We start from the raw sequence: 18,037 nt of genomic DNA on the forward strand, positions 1-18,037 counted from the left end.
AGTTCAAGCCACAGCCGCCTTTGTGAACTGTTAGGAGAAGGAAGAAGACGGGGGCTGAGAATCCATCTATGGCACAAGCCTGGACCTGCTTGAAACTCCACTGCACTCTAGTTGCTCCCAATAGATGAGCATGGGTGAACCTGTTGTAGGGAAAGGAACATCAAGTAAGTGTGCAGTTGTATGTCCATTATAGTGATGTACTTTTGCCAGCCCCTGATTCACAGGGCACAACTTCTGACTTTTTATTAATTTACTCATACTGGAAAAGGTAGCAGTACAACCAGGAGAGGGAAATTTGTTAGCGGCTTTTCATTTCCCTCTACAGTGATGTGTATATGGGGGTGGGAGGGGTGACACTGAAGAGCAGTTTTTTTATGTACACAGGGATTTCCTTGACTCCTCCTGAGAGATCTTGATGGAACGTTCATGATGGAACTCTGCAATCATCTTCTGGAGGTTTCTAGTGGCTGAATTATTTATACACCACCACAGTAGGATGCTTTCCCACTGCAATCAGCAATAACTTGATCAGGCCCCACTGCATAAAAAAGGCTCAATGGATTTGGTGGCCTACTTTTGTTACCCTCAGTAATTAAAATGAGTGGAAAAAGGTGACAGTGTTCATTGTCATTGATCTATACTGATAGTTTCATGCAACTGAACAATTTCCTCCTCTTTTCTCTCACCCTTGATGGGCCATTTTCACCATTACTGATGCTGTGCATTCTGCTGTACAGAAGCACTCCAAAGCAGAAGTGCCAGTAAGCCTGTCTTCTTTGAAACCAGGAAATCATGGGAAAGAAGTTCTGGTTGTTAACTTTCACTTTCAATTGTGACTATTCTGACAATAGTACCATTGTGTGCCTTATCTGTAGCTGCTGCTGTTGCAGCCTAGGGAAGGGATGTCCCACTTGACACCTGCAGAATGCCTGAGCCAGATTAGAAGGAGGGGGAAAAAAGACCCCAGATGACATGTTCAGTGAAATCCTGCAAGCCAGTGGTGCATCAGACCATGAACAAGGCACCTGGAAGGAGAATATTGCTGACAGAAGACAGGCTCAGTATTGGCAGCTGGAAAAGAAGAAAATGCGTCAGGACATAATATTATAAATGGAAATTTGGACAGATGTCTAGGGGAGAGTATAAAAAATATTGCTCAAGCACACAGGGGTGTAATCAAGAAGGCCAAAGTGCAGTTTGGCTTCTACAAGTATGTTACCAACAAGAAGACTGTCAAGGAAAGTGAGGGACCTTAACTGAATGAGGATGAGAACTTAGTAACAGGAGATGTGGAAAAAAGCTGAAGTACACATTTCTTTTTTTGCCTCAGTCTTCACAGACAAGGTCATTTCCCAGACTGCAGTATGGGGCAGCCCAGTGTAGGGAGGAGGTGAACAACCCTCTGTGGTTAAAGACCAGGTTAAAGGCTATTTTAAAAGCTGGGAAAGTACAAGTTCATGGGGCTGGATCTAATGCATTGGAGGATGTTGAGCGAATTGGCTGATGTGGTTACAGAGCCATTGGCCATAATGTTTGAAAACTCGTGTTGAGTGGGGTAGATCCTGGATGACTGGAAAAAGGCAAACGTAGTGCCTGTTTTTTACAAAGGAAACTACAGACTAGTTGGCCACACCTCAGTCCCTGGAAAAATCATCAACCTGGTCCTTAAGGAATCCATTTTGAACCACATGAAGGTGATAAGAAATAGTTAACATGGATTTGCCAAGGGCGAGTCATTCCTGGCAACCTGATGATGAGATTACTGGCTCTGTGGATACAGGGAAAGCAGTGGATGTGATATAACTTGACTTTAGCAAAGCTTTTGATGCTGTCTGCCACAGTATTCATGCCAGCAAGTTCAAGAAATAAGGCTTGGATGAATGGACTGTAAAGTGGATAGAAAGCTGAATAGATCATTGGCATCAATGGGTAGTGATCAAGAGCTCAATGCCTAGTTGGTATCAATCAGAATGCCCCAGGGGTCAGTACTAGGTCAGGTTTGTTCAACATCTTTGTTAAAGATCTGGGTGATGGGATGAATTGCACCTTCAGCAATGATTCCAAGATGGGGGTGAGGGGAGAGGTAGATAAGTTGTAAAGTAGGAATAGGTTTCCAGAGTAACCTAGGCAAATTGGAGTATTGGGCCAAAAGAAAGCTGATGAGGGTCAACAAGGACAAGTGCAGAATCCTGCACTTAGGAGTGAAGAATCGTATGCACTGCTACAGGCTGGGGACTTACTGGGTAAGTGGCAGATTTACAGAAGAAAAGGAGCTGTGGACTACAGTGGATGAGAAACTCAATATTAGTCAGCTACGTGCCCTTGTTACCAAGAAGGATAACAGCATATTGGGCTACATCTGTAGGAGCATTGCCAGCAAATGGGGGAGGTGATTATTCAGCACTAATGAGGCCACTTCTGGAGTACTGCATCCAGTTTTGGAACCCCTGTTACAGAAAGGATGTGGGAAAATTGGACAGAATACAGTGGAGGACAAAGAAAATGATTAGTGTGCATGGGTGCATGATTTCTGAGGAGAGGCTGAGGACACTGGGCTTGTTTAGCTTGCAGAACAGAAAAATGAGGGCAAATTTGGTAACAGCCTTCATCTCCTGAAGGGAGGTTCCAAAGAGGATACAGCTTGGATATTCTCAGTGATGGGAGATAACAGAACAAGAAGCAATGGTCCCAAGTTGCAATGAGGAAGATCTAGGTTGGATATTCGGGGACAAAAGCTATTTCTGTAGGATGGCTGTGAAGCAAAGAAAAGGGTTATCTAGGAGGTACTGGAATCTCCATTCTTATTGGTTTTTAAGGCTGTTTCTGACAATGCCTTTGCTGGAATGATTTAGTTAAAAGTTTGTCCTGCTTTCAGCAGAAGGTTGAACTACATGACCTCCTGAGGTCTCTTCCAGCTCTAATCATCTATGATTTTATGATACTGGTGCTGCTCCCACAGCAAAAAAACAGACTTGTGGACACATTTGGATCTATAGTTTCAACATTTCCAGGCTCTCTTTCCTTAACTATCCATGGAGTACTCAATTGTGGCACCACTTTACTTCCCACAACATTATAGGTAGCATCAGGATCTGCAACCCTACCCCTACCACTGCATCTTCATGTACACTGACTTCTGAAAGCCACATTTGCTAACGTGGTAAAATGAGCACAAATGTTCTTTCCCCTTTGTCAGTTCTGTTCAATTAATTTATTTTTCTTTGCACTGGTTCGGTTACTCAATAAAATGCTATTGTTTGGAAATTATTCATGTTTATTAGTTCATAACCTATACAGCATCACAGCTCCCATTTCTGAAAATGCTCACTTAATTGTTACTGTACAGTTTGAGACATCTCATAGGATCAGTGACAAACACAGGGTAATAATCATAAATGTACAGCAAGCACCATAACATTAACAGTTACATTTACACTGCTATATTTATAGATGTATAACAAAAACCAAATAATTCCCAATAGGCCCCAGACAGCAGAGACAGATAGATCATGGTACATTAAAGCACATTACTGTGACATGCTTTTTCAAAGCCTTCTTGAGCTGTATAGTTCCATGTTCTAGTTGCCCTTCTGTCTGGCTCTTCAAATTCAGCGAACAACTGTTTCAGCTCCATTGAAGAAGCAGCTTTCCCATCTTTGCTTCACAGATATTGTGCTGCAGACATCTATAAGCATTTTTTCCATGGAGACTCACACTTGTGAGGAAATATCACTAGTGTCCCTTCAATCTTCCAAAAGTTCATTCAGCTGTCATTCTGTACCCACTGAGCCATGTGTTGAATATTTCCTTGGCATTGTTGAGTGGCTAGTATTTGACTTCATGAGGCAGGGACAGATTGGGCTCCCCTCCCAAATCACTATTGGCATTTCAACATTTCCAGTGGTAAAATGGTGGTTTTGAAAGGAAGTTCCTGCTTCTAGCCCTTTGTGTTCTTACAGATACTAAACTAACTCACCTTCTGTAACCATTCAACATTTATGTTGGTGAAGCATTGTCAGTGATTCCCCAGAGTTTGCACGGCTGTAGAGAAATTGGCCTTTCTGTTGATGTACACTGTGGCATTGTGGTCTGGTGCCAAAATAGGCATATCTGTCTGTAGCTCCAGTGCAGTTCAGGAGCCCTATTGCTGCAAATTCACCCAACTGTCTTGCACATGGTTGAGAATCAGACTCCTGCATAGCAGGGGACTATTCATGGTCCTGTATGCATACATGACAATAGCCTCCATTTTGGATCTTTCACCTTCAAAATGATTTTCCCCTGACTGGTAGCACTCCCAGGTTGCAAGTTTCCACAGTGTCAGTTGTTTCTCCTTTGCCAGTCAGCACTCTTTCTGGTGTGCTACACAGGAGGGCTGAGGCAAGCTCAGCATACAGATCCAGGAATGTGGTCTTGCACATCTGAAAGCTCTGCAGCTACTTCAAGTCATGTCAAGCTTTCATTACAGTGCAACCCCACTAATCAGTGTTTGTTCTGAGGCCCAGAAGTGCTGCTCCACTATCTGCAATTGCTCTGTGGATGCAACCTTGAGTAGATCCTGAGTATCAAAACAAAAAGTCTATGTTCCTTGCCATGCTCCACAAAGATCTTTCCTTTAAGAAACGTTCACGTTCACTACAGAGTCAATTCTTGTGTCTCAGCAGACACATGAGGAGGAATGTGTGTCCTGCGTCCTTTTCTGATGAGTGCAGAGCTGTGCAGGCTCCATACTTCTGTCAGAGGTGGGAGATGGTAAGGAAGGCCAAGTAGGATTTGGCACCCTAGAAGTTGATCCTCTTGCTCCCAAACAACCTGTACAACATGTTTCTTCTGCACCATGCCTGCCAAAACTTCACAAAATATGGTGCACTGTGCTGTGGCAGGTTGCCCATTGGCATACCTACACATGGTACACCACACTGTGCATTGACAGAAGTGCTCATGCTAAGCACATACAATGCTGGTGCGAGGAGCCAAGTATGTATGTGCATGAAGGATACATCAACTTGAAAGACTTTATGCCAACAAGTTGTTACTGATCCACCTATTTTTCCTAAAGGGCATCAGGTGATCTCTAATCATACTTATTCCTTCCTTTCGTTTACCTCATCCTTTTGTTCTGCATCCTCCTTATTCCATTCCTTTCCCCTCCTTTTGCCTTAGTTTTTCCAATCTATTCTAATTCGTTGTTTCTTGCTCCATAGTTTCTGTATTCACATTTGCATGTTCATCTTTCACATTTCTGATCCCACATCTCTTTCTTCCCCAGCCTCGTTGGCTATGGCTACACTAGATGCATCTGTCGACAGACATTTCTATTGGAAGAGATTTTCCGACAAAACGTCTGTCGACAGAATCTGGTCATGCTCTAAAGCAGATCGAAAGAATGATCCATTCTGTTGGCAGTGGTTGGATTGCCTGGCGGCTCTCTTGACAAAACAGCCAATCAGAAGTACAGCAGACAAGGCTGCCCACTGTCCTGAAAGCCCTGTCTGTCGACAGACGGGCACTCCCTCACCCCCGTGTAATCACACTGCTTGTTGTTGACAGATTCTGACAACAAAGGTGCTCTTCCTCCTCTGTGAGAGGCAGAACCATTTCTGCAGAAGTACCAAGTTTTGTCAACAGACTGGCAACAAAACGCATTTTGTGTGTGGATGTGTAGTGAGTTTCATCGACAAAACTAACTAGCCTAGCTGTAGCCCTTTTTTTTTCTCCTTTTTCTGTTTTCTGCTTGTCCTTATTCCAATTGTCTCTCTTGCACATAAGACAATTTCAGAGGAACATAGATGCATCTATTGCAGTATTAAGAGTCAAGTTTCAATGTATTCCCCTTACTAAATCTCAGTTCTGTATTCCATCGAGGCACTTGACTGGTCAGGGCCCTACTCTACTCTGAGCATAAGTCAGAGCTTCCATGTTTCTGTAATTTACACTTACTTTCCTCTGGCACTAAGAGGCTTCTTATGGTGAAAAAGAAAGCAAGTTCTGGCTAGTGAAAACAATCACCGTGCTCCAGCCACACACTCATCCCTGGCCCTGTGTTGGGAACTATGACTGGGTGGTATAAAACTATTATACTTTGTAAAACTTCTGCATCTCTCAAATTGCTCCAATATAAAGAAGAACCAGGTCATACATATCTGTTTAACTTTTAAAATATTTATGAGTTTAGTAACATATGTAATGAGGATGGAACCACTTAAGGCTGTCCATTTGTGTCTTCAGAAAAATTAATATCTGTCACTTGGAAGTTTTTTGGTTGTAGAAGTAGTCAATGCTTGGCAGCAATTTACCAGTTGTGCATGAGGCTATTTCTCCACTCAAAAATATGTCTTTCTCTCTTAGCTCTCAGATTTAAGAGACACTTCCAGAAATGGGAGGTTTTTACATTTCTGTCTGGCCCCACCTTTGAAATTGCTGCTGATGCTGCCTTTCTTGGCTTCATTTGGAAAATACTGTCTGCCTAATATGATAGCCACAAACACATGTTGTAGTGCCAAATTGTCAGAAGCCCGTAATCTTCATCATGTCATTTCTGTTTTATGTGTTGCACGTTACATTCCAGTTTATCTCAGAATGCCAAAAGATTCTATTTTCTTTTCTTATTTAGTTAGTCATATCAGTCAGAAATACCTTTTGGGATGAGACATTTTGCAAGCCATTTGTTGGGAAAGCAGTACTAAAGAAAGCTACCAGATGTGCTACCTTGAAAAAAGTGGAGTCCTTGCCAAAATGCTGTTTTATGCTCACCATTTCCGATCATTTTCCTGTCGTATTTGTACCTCTACAAATGGTCTAAACAATCATTCTTTTGTATTTTTATATATCATAATACTTTTCAGTTAATTTCCTTTCACCATTGGGATTTACTTGTGTATTTCACATTCTGAATAATAACTGTAACCCCATGCCTATACTGAATTCCATGCACATTCATCTCACCGCAGTCAGAAGCCAATCCTTGTGCATATAAATAACAATTTCTTCTTGTGTGGTACAGAAGAGGACATAAAATATTCAGTTTAAAACATTGTTGTTTTTATTAACAGCGAAAGCAGTAAATTAACTCTACATATAAACTGGGAAAGACCAATTTATATTAAAGTCTTTCTGACTGCATTTTCACTAGGATAAAGTGTTTTCTAATTTCTCGGAGGGCCTGGTTTCATTAAGAATGGGAACTGTGGCAAAGCAGTAATGAAGCTTACACATAGCTGCAATTCAAGAAGGGGATATGCCCTAAATTCAATTTCAGTAACTCTATCTAGGACAATTTTTATAAGAATGTTAATTAACCTAGAGATGAGGACACCCATGGAGAAATAACAATAAAGTGGATATCATTTCAACACTTGCAGGAGCCAGCTAGCTGGTCCTAATCCTGCTTTACAGTAGCGTGATTTACATACAGAGCTAGTGTGTGTTGCCTAATTTACTTTTCAAAGCTCTTGGCAATTAAAATGCTTTTTCTTTTGCGTATTATGAGGCAAGACTGGTCAGGGCTTCAAGAATATCTGAAAAACAGAAGCAGGTGCACTGCTAGCATACTTTGCGTCAGCTCAGTTTCCTGGCATCTTGTGAAAACACTGGTCATTCTGCACTAATTTGATAAAAAAAAAAAGTCTTCTAGAATAAAGGCAAAACTACACAATTTTTATGGTGTCAAATATAGAACATTAGTGTGTCAAATTTAGAACCTTTTCACCTAGCCAGTAGTAGGGTGGGGAGATCACTGACAAGAAAGGTGTGAATTGAAGAGCCGGGCACACCTCATTTTTAAAGGGTTGCAAGTTCAGTGTGCTACTTTCTTTAATAAAAGAGTCCAGAATTAAAACAGAAATACTGCCATAAGGAATATTTCTCCTCAGAACTTAGGTTTGCCAGATGTCACTCAGCACATGGATCTAGAATAGAAGACTAAAAGGAGCCCTGTGTATATTGGTCCTTCTGAATTTAAATGATGAGCAGTGAGAGCATTTATGTTTAGCAAATGTAAAGTAAATACATGTATGGCTTTTCTGTATCCACTTAATAAGAGAAGCTACCTGGTCAGTCATCTTTCATCTTTTTACTGCCAATAACTCATTTTACAAGGAGTTTTACAGTTCATATAGTACTACCAAGCTGCCATTTGAAAACTTAGACTGGGAAAAATAATTTGCCTTTGCCTTTGCCTTGTTTGCCATGTTGCAATTCCTAATAACTCATTTTCTTTTCCTTTCCTTATTTGTTCCGTTAGTGCTAAGAGATGACTTTCGCCAAAACCCTACTGATGTTGTTGTGGCAGCTGGAGAACCTGCTATTCTTGAGTGCCAGCCTCCTCGAGGACATCCTGAACCCACAATCTACTGGAAGAAAGATAAAATCCGCATTGATGATAGGGAAGAAAGAATCAGTGTAAGTCCTACCAAAATATCTTTGATACATAATTATCTACGGTGTTTTTAAGAAGTAGATTTCTCTATGGATTTGTATGAGTTCTGAATAATTTATATAGCTGTACCCACAAAAATATAAACCTCTATAATCCAAGTGGCTCCATGCAGGGTGATCCTTGGGCTTATATGGAATATATCTGATGTTGCTGGGATACTCGCCAAGCAATGAGTGTTCCTGCACAGTTCTGATTGTAGGACTGAGGATGTGAGTATTCTCATTTGGCCTATCTCACACCTCCACACCTGAAAACCTTACAACTCTTCAAATGGAGCAGAATTCCCCAAATTAATTCTTTCTCTACAGTGGGCCAAACCAAACACTCAAACATTAATCTTTGAAGAAGTTAAGAATTTGCATCTCAGGTCCATCTGTAGTCATAGGAAGACCCAGAAGCAATAGTTAAGATTGTCTTGTATGTACCCTTGCCTCTGTGAAAAGTTAGGAAAATTTTCCAAGTTATGTTTGTCAGTTTATACATACTTAGGAGAGATTTGTTAGAGTTTGGCAGCAAAATTCTCTGAACAATCTGTTTTCCATTGAGCAAGCCCCCATGAGTGTGCTAATGCCCAGAAATATGCAGAATAAGGAAACATCCTGACTTAAGTGCAGAGGAGTGAGAAGTGAGGGAAAGTGGAGGGAAAAAGGACCTGGCTGGGGAGGGGTGGAGACAAGACATTGATAAGGACCAGGGACAGGAGCCACAGGCTGTAAAAGAGCAAAGTGACACACTAATGAGAATAAATCAGGGATGTGTAATGAAGAAGGCAGTTATCTGTAGAACCCTTGCACAGGCAACCTTAATACTAGCCTCTTCTAACTTTTGAGAAGTTGGCTTTGCAACCAACTTTAAAGTATTTCTTTAACATTTCTTTTGTACATAGTAACTTTTGAACTTGTTCAGTGCTAGTATCACTTGACACAGTGGTGGCTTTAGAAAATTCTATTGCCTTTCATGTGTAAGTAGTTGCAATTAAATAAAATTAAAGTATTTCCTGTTCAAAATGATGTGAGCCATGCTCTCTCCACTAGGTTCTTCAGGGATAAAGGAAGCATAGTAGGGGTCTTACTACAGTTCACTACATATAAGTTGTTATGGCTCCAGCCCATAAATTGAAGAAAACTATGGGCTGCTTTAATTTATAACAGCTACCTATGGTCCCAAAGAGTCCATACATTTTCTGGTAATTTGCAGAGCTGAGCAGTATACTTTCTTCTAATTAATGTGATTGTTTCCTTCTTCAATATGTCCCCTTCCTGAGATGGAAGTGAGGTTGATATAGGAGTCAAGGGAATTCTCAGTTGGTTATCTGCAGATTGAGTCTACTCCATTTGCACGAATAAGAACTAAGGAGAACATCTGGCTCTGTAAATACAGAGAGTAGAAGGGGATACTACAGATTCTGAGATCAATTTACTGTAGGTAAGGCTGGCTTCCTTTTAAAGTGCCACCATGATACTGTAGGCTTACAAAATTAACGTGCTAGAAATAGTGCACCAAATGCATCATATATCACCAAAAAAAGGTAGCAAGAAATGTAACTGTTCTAAAATTTAACAACATCAAACAAAAAATTGAGGCAAGATCAGAAGTAGGATGAAATATTCCTCAGAAGATCCTAATATCACATTAGTATTGCTTTTGTTCAATAACCAATAGATGGGCTGATGACCCTTAAACAATAAAAGTCAAGGCTTTTTTGTAAAAAAACAAAAGAATCCCTTCATATTTTGGATCTTTGTGATCTAATTCTCTCTGAACATCTGTTTATGTCTTTCTTTTCTTTGCTTCAAACAGATACGAGGTGGGAAACTAATGATCTCAAACACAAGGAAAAGTGACGCTGGCATGTACACTTGTGTCGGTACCAACATGGTGGGGGAACGAGATAGCGACCCAGCTGAGCTGACTGTTTTTGGTAAACTACTTCCTAGGCTTTTGTTTTATTTTTTACTAGAGATGATGTGAAATATTTAATTGATCTAGCTAAAGAGCCAAAGCAAGTGACAAAATCAGGGTAACAGAGTAACTGCTGATGTACAGAGTACTTTCCCCAATTTTTTCGGAAGCACAGATTTTGAGCGTTGCAATTTATAAATTGGGACTTGTGATGAAGAAGCCATCTTTTCTGAGTGCATAGTTGAAATCTAATTGGAGGTCTTTGACGAGCTGCATAAACTCAGAAACCTTAATCCAGTAGATAATGCTTTCCTCCCATAAAATTACAGAGGATAATCAAACCACTTTTAACACCATGTCGCTTAACAGAGAGTTGGACCAACTTAACCCCGTGCCCACACAAGCCCCTTCCTTTCGAAAGGGGCATGTTAATGAGTGGGTTCAAAAGATGGTAATGAGGCGCTGCAATGAATATGCAGCGCCTCATTAGCATAATGGTGGCCACGGCGACTCGAAAGTGCGTCTTTTCAAATCGTGCGCTGACCATGGAGATGGGACCTTCCGAAAGGACCCCCCCCAGTTTTCAAAAGCCCTTCTTCCTATCTGATTGTATGGCTTGAGCACTATATTATGGAATATGCATTCCTAAATAGAATACCTGTTAACTAGTATCATCATAATTTCCTTTTTCCAATGCCACGGTTGGGTTGAGTTGAAGTTATCAAGAGATTCCACATACATTTGTCTGAAGCCACTGTTTGAACCTGTTGTGGGGTTTCCTGGATAGTTTTATGTACTATGTGATGCCATTGTCTCCTTGGATATCCACAGCCTCTCTCACCCTGCTCTCCTCCATGGGGTTATCCTAGCAACATGACCAAACTGTTATAATTGGTGTCTTCTGATGAGTATAGTCATTCATTGCACGTCCAGTGTTCTGTGGGTTCTTAATCTGGCAAGCCTTGTCATGACTAGGATATGGGCCAGGTATCTCATTTCAAACTCTTACCGCTTTTGCTCCAGACATTTTGTCAATACTCATGTTTTGCAACTATAAAATAATGAATCCACAGTTAGTGCTGGGTATGATTACGTTTTTATTGTCAGGAGCATTGATGTAAGGTCCGAAATATTTTTATTCAAGAACACAAACGTTCTGAAGGCCGCAGCTATCTGGTTGTCAATGTCATCTTCCTATTGATATGTGTTAATCCAGGTGCAGCTGTCTACTTCTTCAGTATCCACAATAAACCCTTGAGATATGTACAACCTGCCGGGCTTTTTTCTGGACAGGCTAAAGGATGTTAGATTAAACAAAGCCCTACACCAAGGAGGTCTGTTTGACACCTCCTGAGCACAGATCCCAGCACCCAGTCAGTTCCCTGCTGCAAACCCAGGCAGGAGAGCTCCACCCTGGTTCACACCTTACCCCGCCCAAGCCTCCTAGAGGGAAGTGGCCGATAAGGAAGAGCGAGACCGAGGACAAGGATTAAAATGATAACAAAATAAAGGTTTTTACTGGAACAGCACTAACCAAATAACAATCTATACTACAACTTTAATGATACCTATAGACTTACTAGTAACATTGTGAAGATTTTATGGTTCCTGGATGTAGACGTAGATTTTATTAAGCCGGAAGGCAAAAAACGAATTTATTAGTAGGAAGGGATAGGTAAAAGGGGAAGGGTTTAAATATCCCTGCTGCCAAACAATACAGGTAGGGCGAGGGGTGCTAACCCCCGCCTCTAACCGGGGGCAGGGCGCTACTCCTACCCCAATGTAAAGGTCTAGAGGTGGTCAAGGTTGACTCCTCTTATTTGTGGGAGGCCTTCCGTTTCCCTGAATAGGTTCTATTTAAAGGGGGCTCCTGGGCGGCCTTAGCTCTGCCTCAGGTAGCTCTGAGGTTGGCAGCTGATGGGAGGTGAGGAGGTCAAGCCTTCACTCACAATAATATATATAAAGGAGGATTGAGGGTAAAACAGGGCAAGCAAGAATACCTTCCCAATAAAATTATTACTAAATACCTTCATATATGCTATAATAATATTAATATAAAACTGTTCACAATTAATAATTAAATGTGCTGTACTTTGTATACCCTGCGCTCCAAGGCCCGGCCCTGAGGGTCAGGCCCTCAGGTTCTGCGCCGACCCCGTCGGGCCAGCACACCATAGGGGCACGACCCCTACTCCCCCTTTGGGGGCCCCGATGTCCCAGGTATTTTGTGGTGAATCTATATAAAGTGTTAATCCAGGTATGTTACGTGTCCAGAAGTTGTAGTCCAGTCCAGTGTTGAGTCAAGTCCAGGTAAGTAGAAGAGTCTGGTAATCAATATGGCGGTGCCGCAGGTGGAGAGGTGGGAACGATGGTAAGATGGCGGCCTCCGGGTTAAGCAGCCGAGCGCGCAGTACCCGCCAAAGGCGGGCCAGTTCAACACTCGGCCGTCGCCCCACGGAGACAGCTTGCTGCTGGCACCGCAGGTGGAGAGGAGGTGCCTCTAGAGAGCGTAGGTGTTGCCCGAGTCCAGTCAGTGCTGCAGGTGGATGGCAGTGGTGAAGTGATTTACAGCTCAGAGTGATTCAGCTGCTTTGCCTCTGTGGGCTGGCCTAAGGGACTCGGCGGACACCGCACCTGCAGCCACGCCTCCCTATACAGGACCACAGAATCCTTGTCTGTGCCTCCCAGGGCCACAGAGTGCTCCGCAGCACCTGCTTATATTCTTAGTCCTCATACATAATTCATGATTCTGTATAAATATTCATGATCAAATTTACATGCAGGTGTGGTTTTCAGTTAGGTCCTCTGGGGCGTAGAAGGTTCTAGATGTTCGTACCTTCGCCCAATCAGAGGCCTAAGATTCAAACACCTAGTCATGAATAATTCATGAGTTCAGGTTACCGGGGGAGCTAACTGACAAAAAGTGACCGTTGGTAATGCTGCTAAATGGCAACCTGTGACACTTTAGATTTTTCATGTGCCTGCACTGATTTTACACAGCCAAAGGCATGTGTTCCCTGGCCCACGGGGACGATGGTGTCCAAGGTGTTAAAAAATCCTGACACAACTATGGGCTAACACGACTTCCACCCCTGACAGGAGCAGTTTCCCGGTCCCAGAGTGGTTGTAGCTGGGAACCAGGCAGCAGCCTGGCTCCCTGCTTTCCTGAACTTGCAGAGATGGGAAACTGAGCAGGACAGGAGCCCTAGTTAGATTCCTGGCTCCAAGGAGTGGAGGGGAGCCAGGAGCTAGACTGCCCTGGATCCAGGCTCCTCTTCACTGGCTGGAGTGAGGAAACTGACCAAGGCATCTGCCCTGGTCAGTTTCCTGGCTCTGCTAGGGAAATGGGGGAAGGTGGGAGCCAGGCTGCTGCCTGGTTCCTAGCTCCCTGCCACTTGCAGGAAAACTGACCAGCCATGAGCTGGTCAGTTTCCCAGGTCCTGTAAGCAGTGGGGAGCAGAGAACCAAGTAACAGCCTGGTTCCTGTCTCCCTGCCACTTACAGGACCTGGAAATTTGATCAGCCATGTTCTGATCACGTTCCCGGTTCCCACAAGCAGCGTGGAGATGGGAACCATGCTGCCCCCTGGTTCCTGGCTCCTCACCACTCTGGGAGCCAGGAAATTGACCAGCCTACTTTTCTAGCTCCTCCAAGTCCATGGGAGCTGGGAACCAGGCAACAGCCTGGTTCCTGACTCCCCTTGACTTGAGCAGAAATTCAAGTTATGAGGGGGTTGCAGGAACGCAGCCCATGCGTAACTCGAAGGTTCAGTGTACAATGTTAATGAATAAGTTTGCCTGCTTCTTGCTTTTTGATGTTAACAGTAGCTTCGTCTTCTGTTCATTAATTTTTAATCCCTATTCTCTGAGGTGAACAGGTTAATTGCTTTTTATTGGTTTCACTTCGCCATAGACATTATCACTATGATATTGTCTGCTAGGCCAAGGTGATTAATACTTTGCCTAAATACCCTGAAGCTTCCCTCACTGTTACTAAGAAAGTTGAACAAAAAGTTTTCTATGTATACAGCAAAAAGTGCTGAACTGGGTATACATCTCTGTTTGATTTGTTCGCATATCTTATCACTGGGTCAGTTCTCCATTGTCCCTTACTGCGTACAAAACTGAAGCTGTACAGTTTCTGCAGTACTTGACTCAGTCTGTTGCTAGAACTGTACTGCTTGAGTGCTTTGAGCAAAGCCTGTCAGTTGAGAGTCAAATGCTTTCTTAAAAATCAAACAAATGTGCAAAACTTGTCCATTTCTGAGATTTGACAAAAACAATTGCCTAAGCTGGAAGTACTGAGGTCTAGAACTTATGTTCCCTCTGCTCTTTTGATTCAGCTATTACTTACCTTAAGTTCATTGCTAGGAATACTCAGAAGACTTTTTCCTCAGTAGTTACTGCAATCGGTCAAATGACTTTTCTTTAAAGAGTTTGTACAATGATTAAGCATGGGTAGGCTTCAGAGACTTCATCCTTTGCCCAAAATAGGTTGAATTGTTTGTAAAGAGTACAAATATGCTTCTTCCTCTGTACCTTAAGACTTCACATAGTACATTGTGTGGACCAGGTGCCTTGTTGTTTTTCAGGGACCTGATTGCAGCTTCAATTTCTGCATCCATGATGTGTTCATCATTGTTGCCTTCATAGCTCTTGGCTCCAGTAGTAGTAGTAGCATCCTTCAGTCTACATAGACTATGGATTGCGCCCTTTGTAGTTCCATTTGGGATCATGATTTGCAGCATCAACTGTGACTGTGAAGGCCCACACAAGAGTGACAGTCCTTGATGCATCTTTTGCATATGTAATGGGTGTCTGGCAGGTCCTTACAGTGCTTTCTGTGGGCTCGCTTCTCCTTTGCTAGCTGTCTGATCCTCATCTCACCCTTCTGAAGGCCCTTCTGTAGTTCCTGCCTCCATCTGCTGCGATCATCTGCCAGCTCCTCCGAGCTGTCTGGATCGATGTCTGCCTCCCTGAGGTCCCTCTTGCAAACATCTTTGTAGCGCAACTGGGGGCGTCAAGGAGGTCTTTTGCCAGAGGCTAGCTCACCATACAGGACGTCTTCTGGTATCCTTCCATCATTCATCCTGTGGACATGGCCAAGCCAGCAGAGCTGCCACTGCCTGAGGAGGGTGTGCACAGTTGGGATTCCAGCTTGCTCAAGGACGGTGGTGTTGGACACTCTGTCCTTCCATGATATTCCAAGGATGCGCCTGAGGCAGCGCAAGTCGAAGACGTTCTGCCTCTTTTCCTGGTGGGCGTACAGTGTCCAAGACTTGCTGCCGTAAAGGAGGGTACTGAGGATGCAAGCTCTGTAGACTTGCATTTTGGTGTGAGTGTACAACTTGATGTTATTCCACACACTCTTGCTGAGTCTGGACAGAGTTGTGGCTGCTTTTCTGATCCTCCTATTTGGCTCAGTCTCCAGTGATAGGGTGTCAGTGTTGGTGGACCCGAGGAAAACAAACTCATGGACGACCTCTAACGTATAGTTGTCAAGGCTGATTGATGGAGGATCAGCAACGTCCTGAGCAAGTACATTTGTCTTCTTTAGGCTGATGGAAAGCCCAAAGTCCTTGCATGCTTTGGAGAACCAATCCAGCAGTTTCTGAAGACGGTCTTCTATGTGTGACACTACAGCAGCGTCATCTGCGAACAGCATATCTCTGATGAGGACTTGCTGCACCTTAGATTTAGCTTTCAGCCTTGCAAGATTAAACAGTTTCCCATCAGATCTTGTGTGCAAAAAGATGCCCTCTGTTGAAGATGCAAAGGCATGCTTCAGGAGGAGCGCGAAGAAGATCATGAACAATGTCGGAGCAAGGATGCATCCTTGTTTGACGCCGCTCCTGATGCTGAAAACATCCGATAATGTGCTGTCATATTGGATGGTTCCTCTCATGTGTTCGTGGAAAGACTGGATCATCTTGAGTAACCGTAGTGGACAGTCTATCTTGTGGAGCAGTTTGAATAGTCCATCCCTGCTGACCATGTCGAAGGCCTGGGTCAGGTCGATGAAGGCAATATAGAGTGGCTTCCTCTGCTCCCTGCATTTCTCCTGCAGCTGCCGCAGAGAGAAGACCATGTCAACGGTAGATCTCTCTGCGTGGAATCCTCACTGTGATTCCCTCTCAGCAATCTACTGGAATCTGCCGAGGATGACGTGAGCGAACAGTTTACCCATGATGCTTAGGAGGGAGAGTCCACAGTAATTGTTGCAGTCGCTTCTGTCTCCTTTGTTCTTATACAAGGTTACGATGTTAGCATCACGCATATTCTGTGGAACCTCTCCCTCTCTCCAGAACAGGCACAGTAGCTTATGTAGGGGTTCCAGAAGAGTGTCCGTGGCACACTTGATTACCTCTGGTGGTATACCATCCTGGCTCGGGGCCTTTCCTACTGCAATGCTGTCAATGGCTTTCTTCAGTTCATCCACAGTTGGTTCCTGGTCCAGTTCGTCCATTACCAGTAGGAGCTTGACGGCATTGAGGGCTGTATCAACCACAATGTTTTTGCATGAGTACAGCTTGACCCAGCGCTCCATCTGTTTGGCTTTGTCAGCGATGACTTCACCAGATTTGGATTTCAGAGGTGCCATCTTGTTCTGGGTGGGTCCGAATGCCTTCTTGATGCCCTCGTACATTCCCCTGAGATTACCAAAGTCAACACTGGTCTGGATGCTGCTGCATAGCTCGAGCCAGTAGTTGTTGGCACAGCGCCTGGCCGTCTGCTGTACTGTTTTTCTGGCTGCTCTGAGTGCTTGCAGAATACTCTGGCTTGGTGATCATTTGTACTCCAGGAGTACAGCATGCTTCATTTCGATGGCTGGAGTCATCTCATTGGAGTTAGCTTCGAACCAGTCATTTGTGTTTCTAGCTTTTCTTCCAAACACCGACAAGGCCGTGTTGTAAATTGTATCCCACAGATGCTGCCATCTGGATGTCACATGGGCATCCCCAGGGCTGCTGCGCAGATTCTCCTCGAGGGTCTCCCTGAACTTTTTGGCTCTCTCTGAGTTTGCCTGGCACCTTTCTGGCATCAATGTGGGGCCTTCCAGTTGGTTTAGAGTGGTACAGCTTCTTGGGAGTCACCTTGAGTTTGGAACAAACTAGTGAGTGATCTGTATCGCAGTCAGCACTTTGATAGCTGCGTGTCAGAAGGACGTTTGAGGTTATCATGTCTAGCAATGACCACGTCTAGTTGATGCCAGTGTTTCGAGTGTGGGTGTCTCCATGGTACTCTGTGCTGTGGCTTGGTTTGGAAAAATGTGTTTGTGATGCACAGATTGTGGTATGTGCAAAGTTCGAGAAGACGCTGTCTGTTTTCATTCATTTTTCCCACACCGAAGTGGCCTAAGCAGGAAGGCCATGAGTCACGATCGGCTCCAATTCTCGCATTGAAGTCACCCAAAATGTACAGTTGTTCATGAGCAAGTATTTGCGCTATGGCAGCACTAAGCACGTCATAGACCTTGTATTTTACTTCCGGTGTGGTGTACAGGGTTGGAGTGTAAGCGCTGATCAGGTGGACAGGACCGGCGCGAGTTTGAAGTATGACATGAAGGAGTCTTTCTGATCTGCCCATGACTAATTCCACCATTTGTAGAAGGGCATTTCTGATGGCGAAGCCAACACCATGCTCCCTGGGTTCTTCTTGGGCTTTACCCTGCCAGAAAAAGGTGTAGTCCTTTTCCTTT

The 18,037-nt window shown here is 43.6% G+C and overlaps 1 protein-coding gene across 1 annotated transcript in view; it reads left to right on the plus strand.

Annotated features, from left to right (window-relative positions):
- ROBO2 (roundabout guidance receptor 2) overlaps window positions 1-18,037 on the plus strand; it is a 707,829-nt gene that overhangs the window by 484,118 nt on the left and 205,674 nt on the right. Inside the window, exons 3-4 of the mRNA XM_074983473.1 lie at window positions 8,243-8,400; window positions 10,238-10,358. Coding sequence (XP_074839574.1) covers window positions 8,243-8,400; window positions 10,238-10,358 — 279 coding nt within the window. The remainder of the gene's footprint in view (window positions 1-8,242; window positions 8,401-10,237; window positions 10,359-18,037) is intronic.

The sequence above is a fragment of the Carettochelys insculpta genome, chromosome 1, assembly GCF_033958435.1.
Source record: "Carettochelys insculpta isolate YL-2023 chromosome 1, ASM3395843v1, whole genome shotgun sequence".
In the NCBI taxonomy this organism is placed as follows: Eukaryota; Metazoa; Chordata; order Testudines; family Carettochelyidae; genus Carettochelys; species Carettochelys insculpta.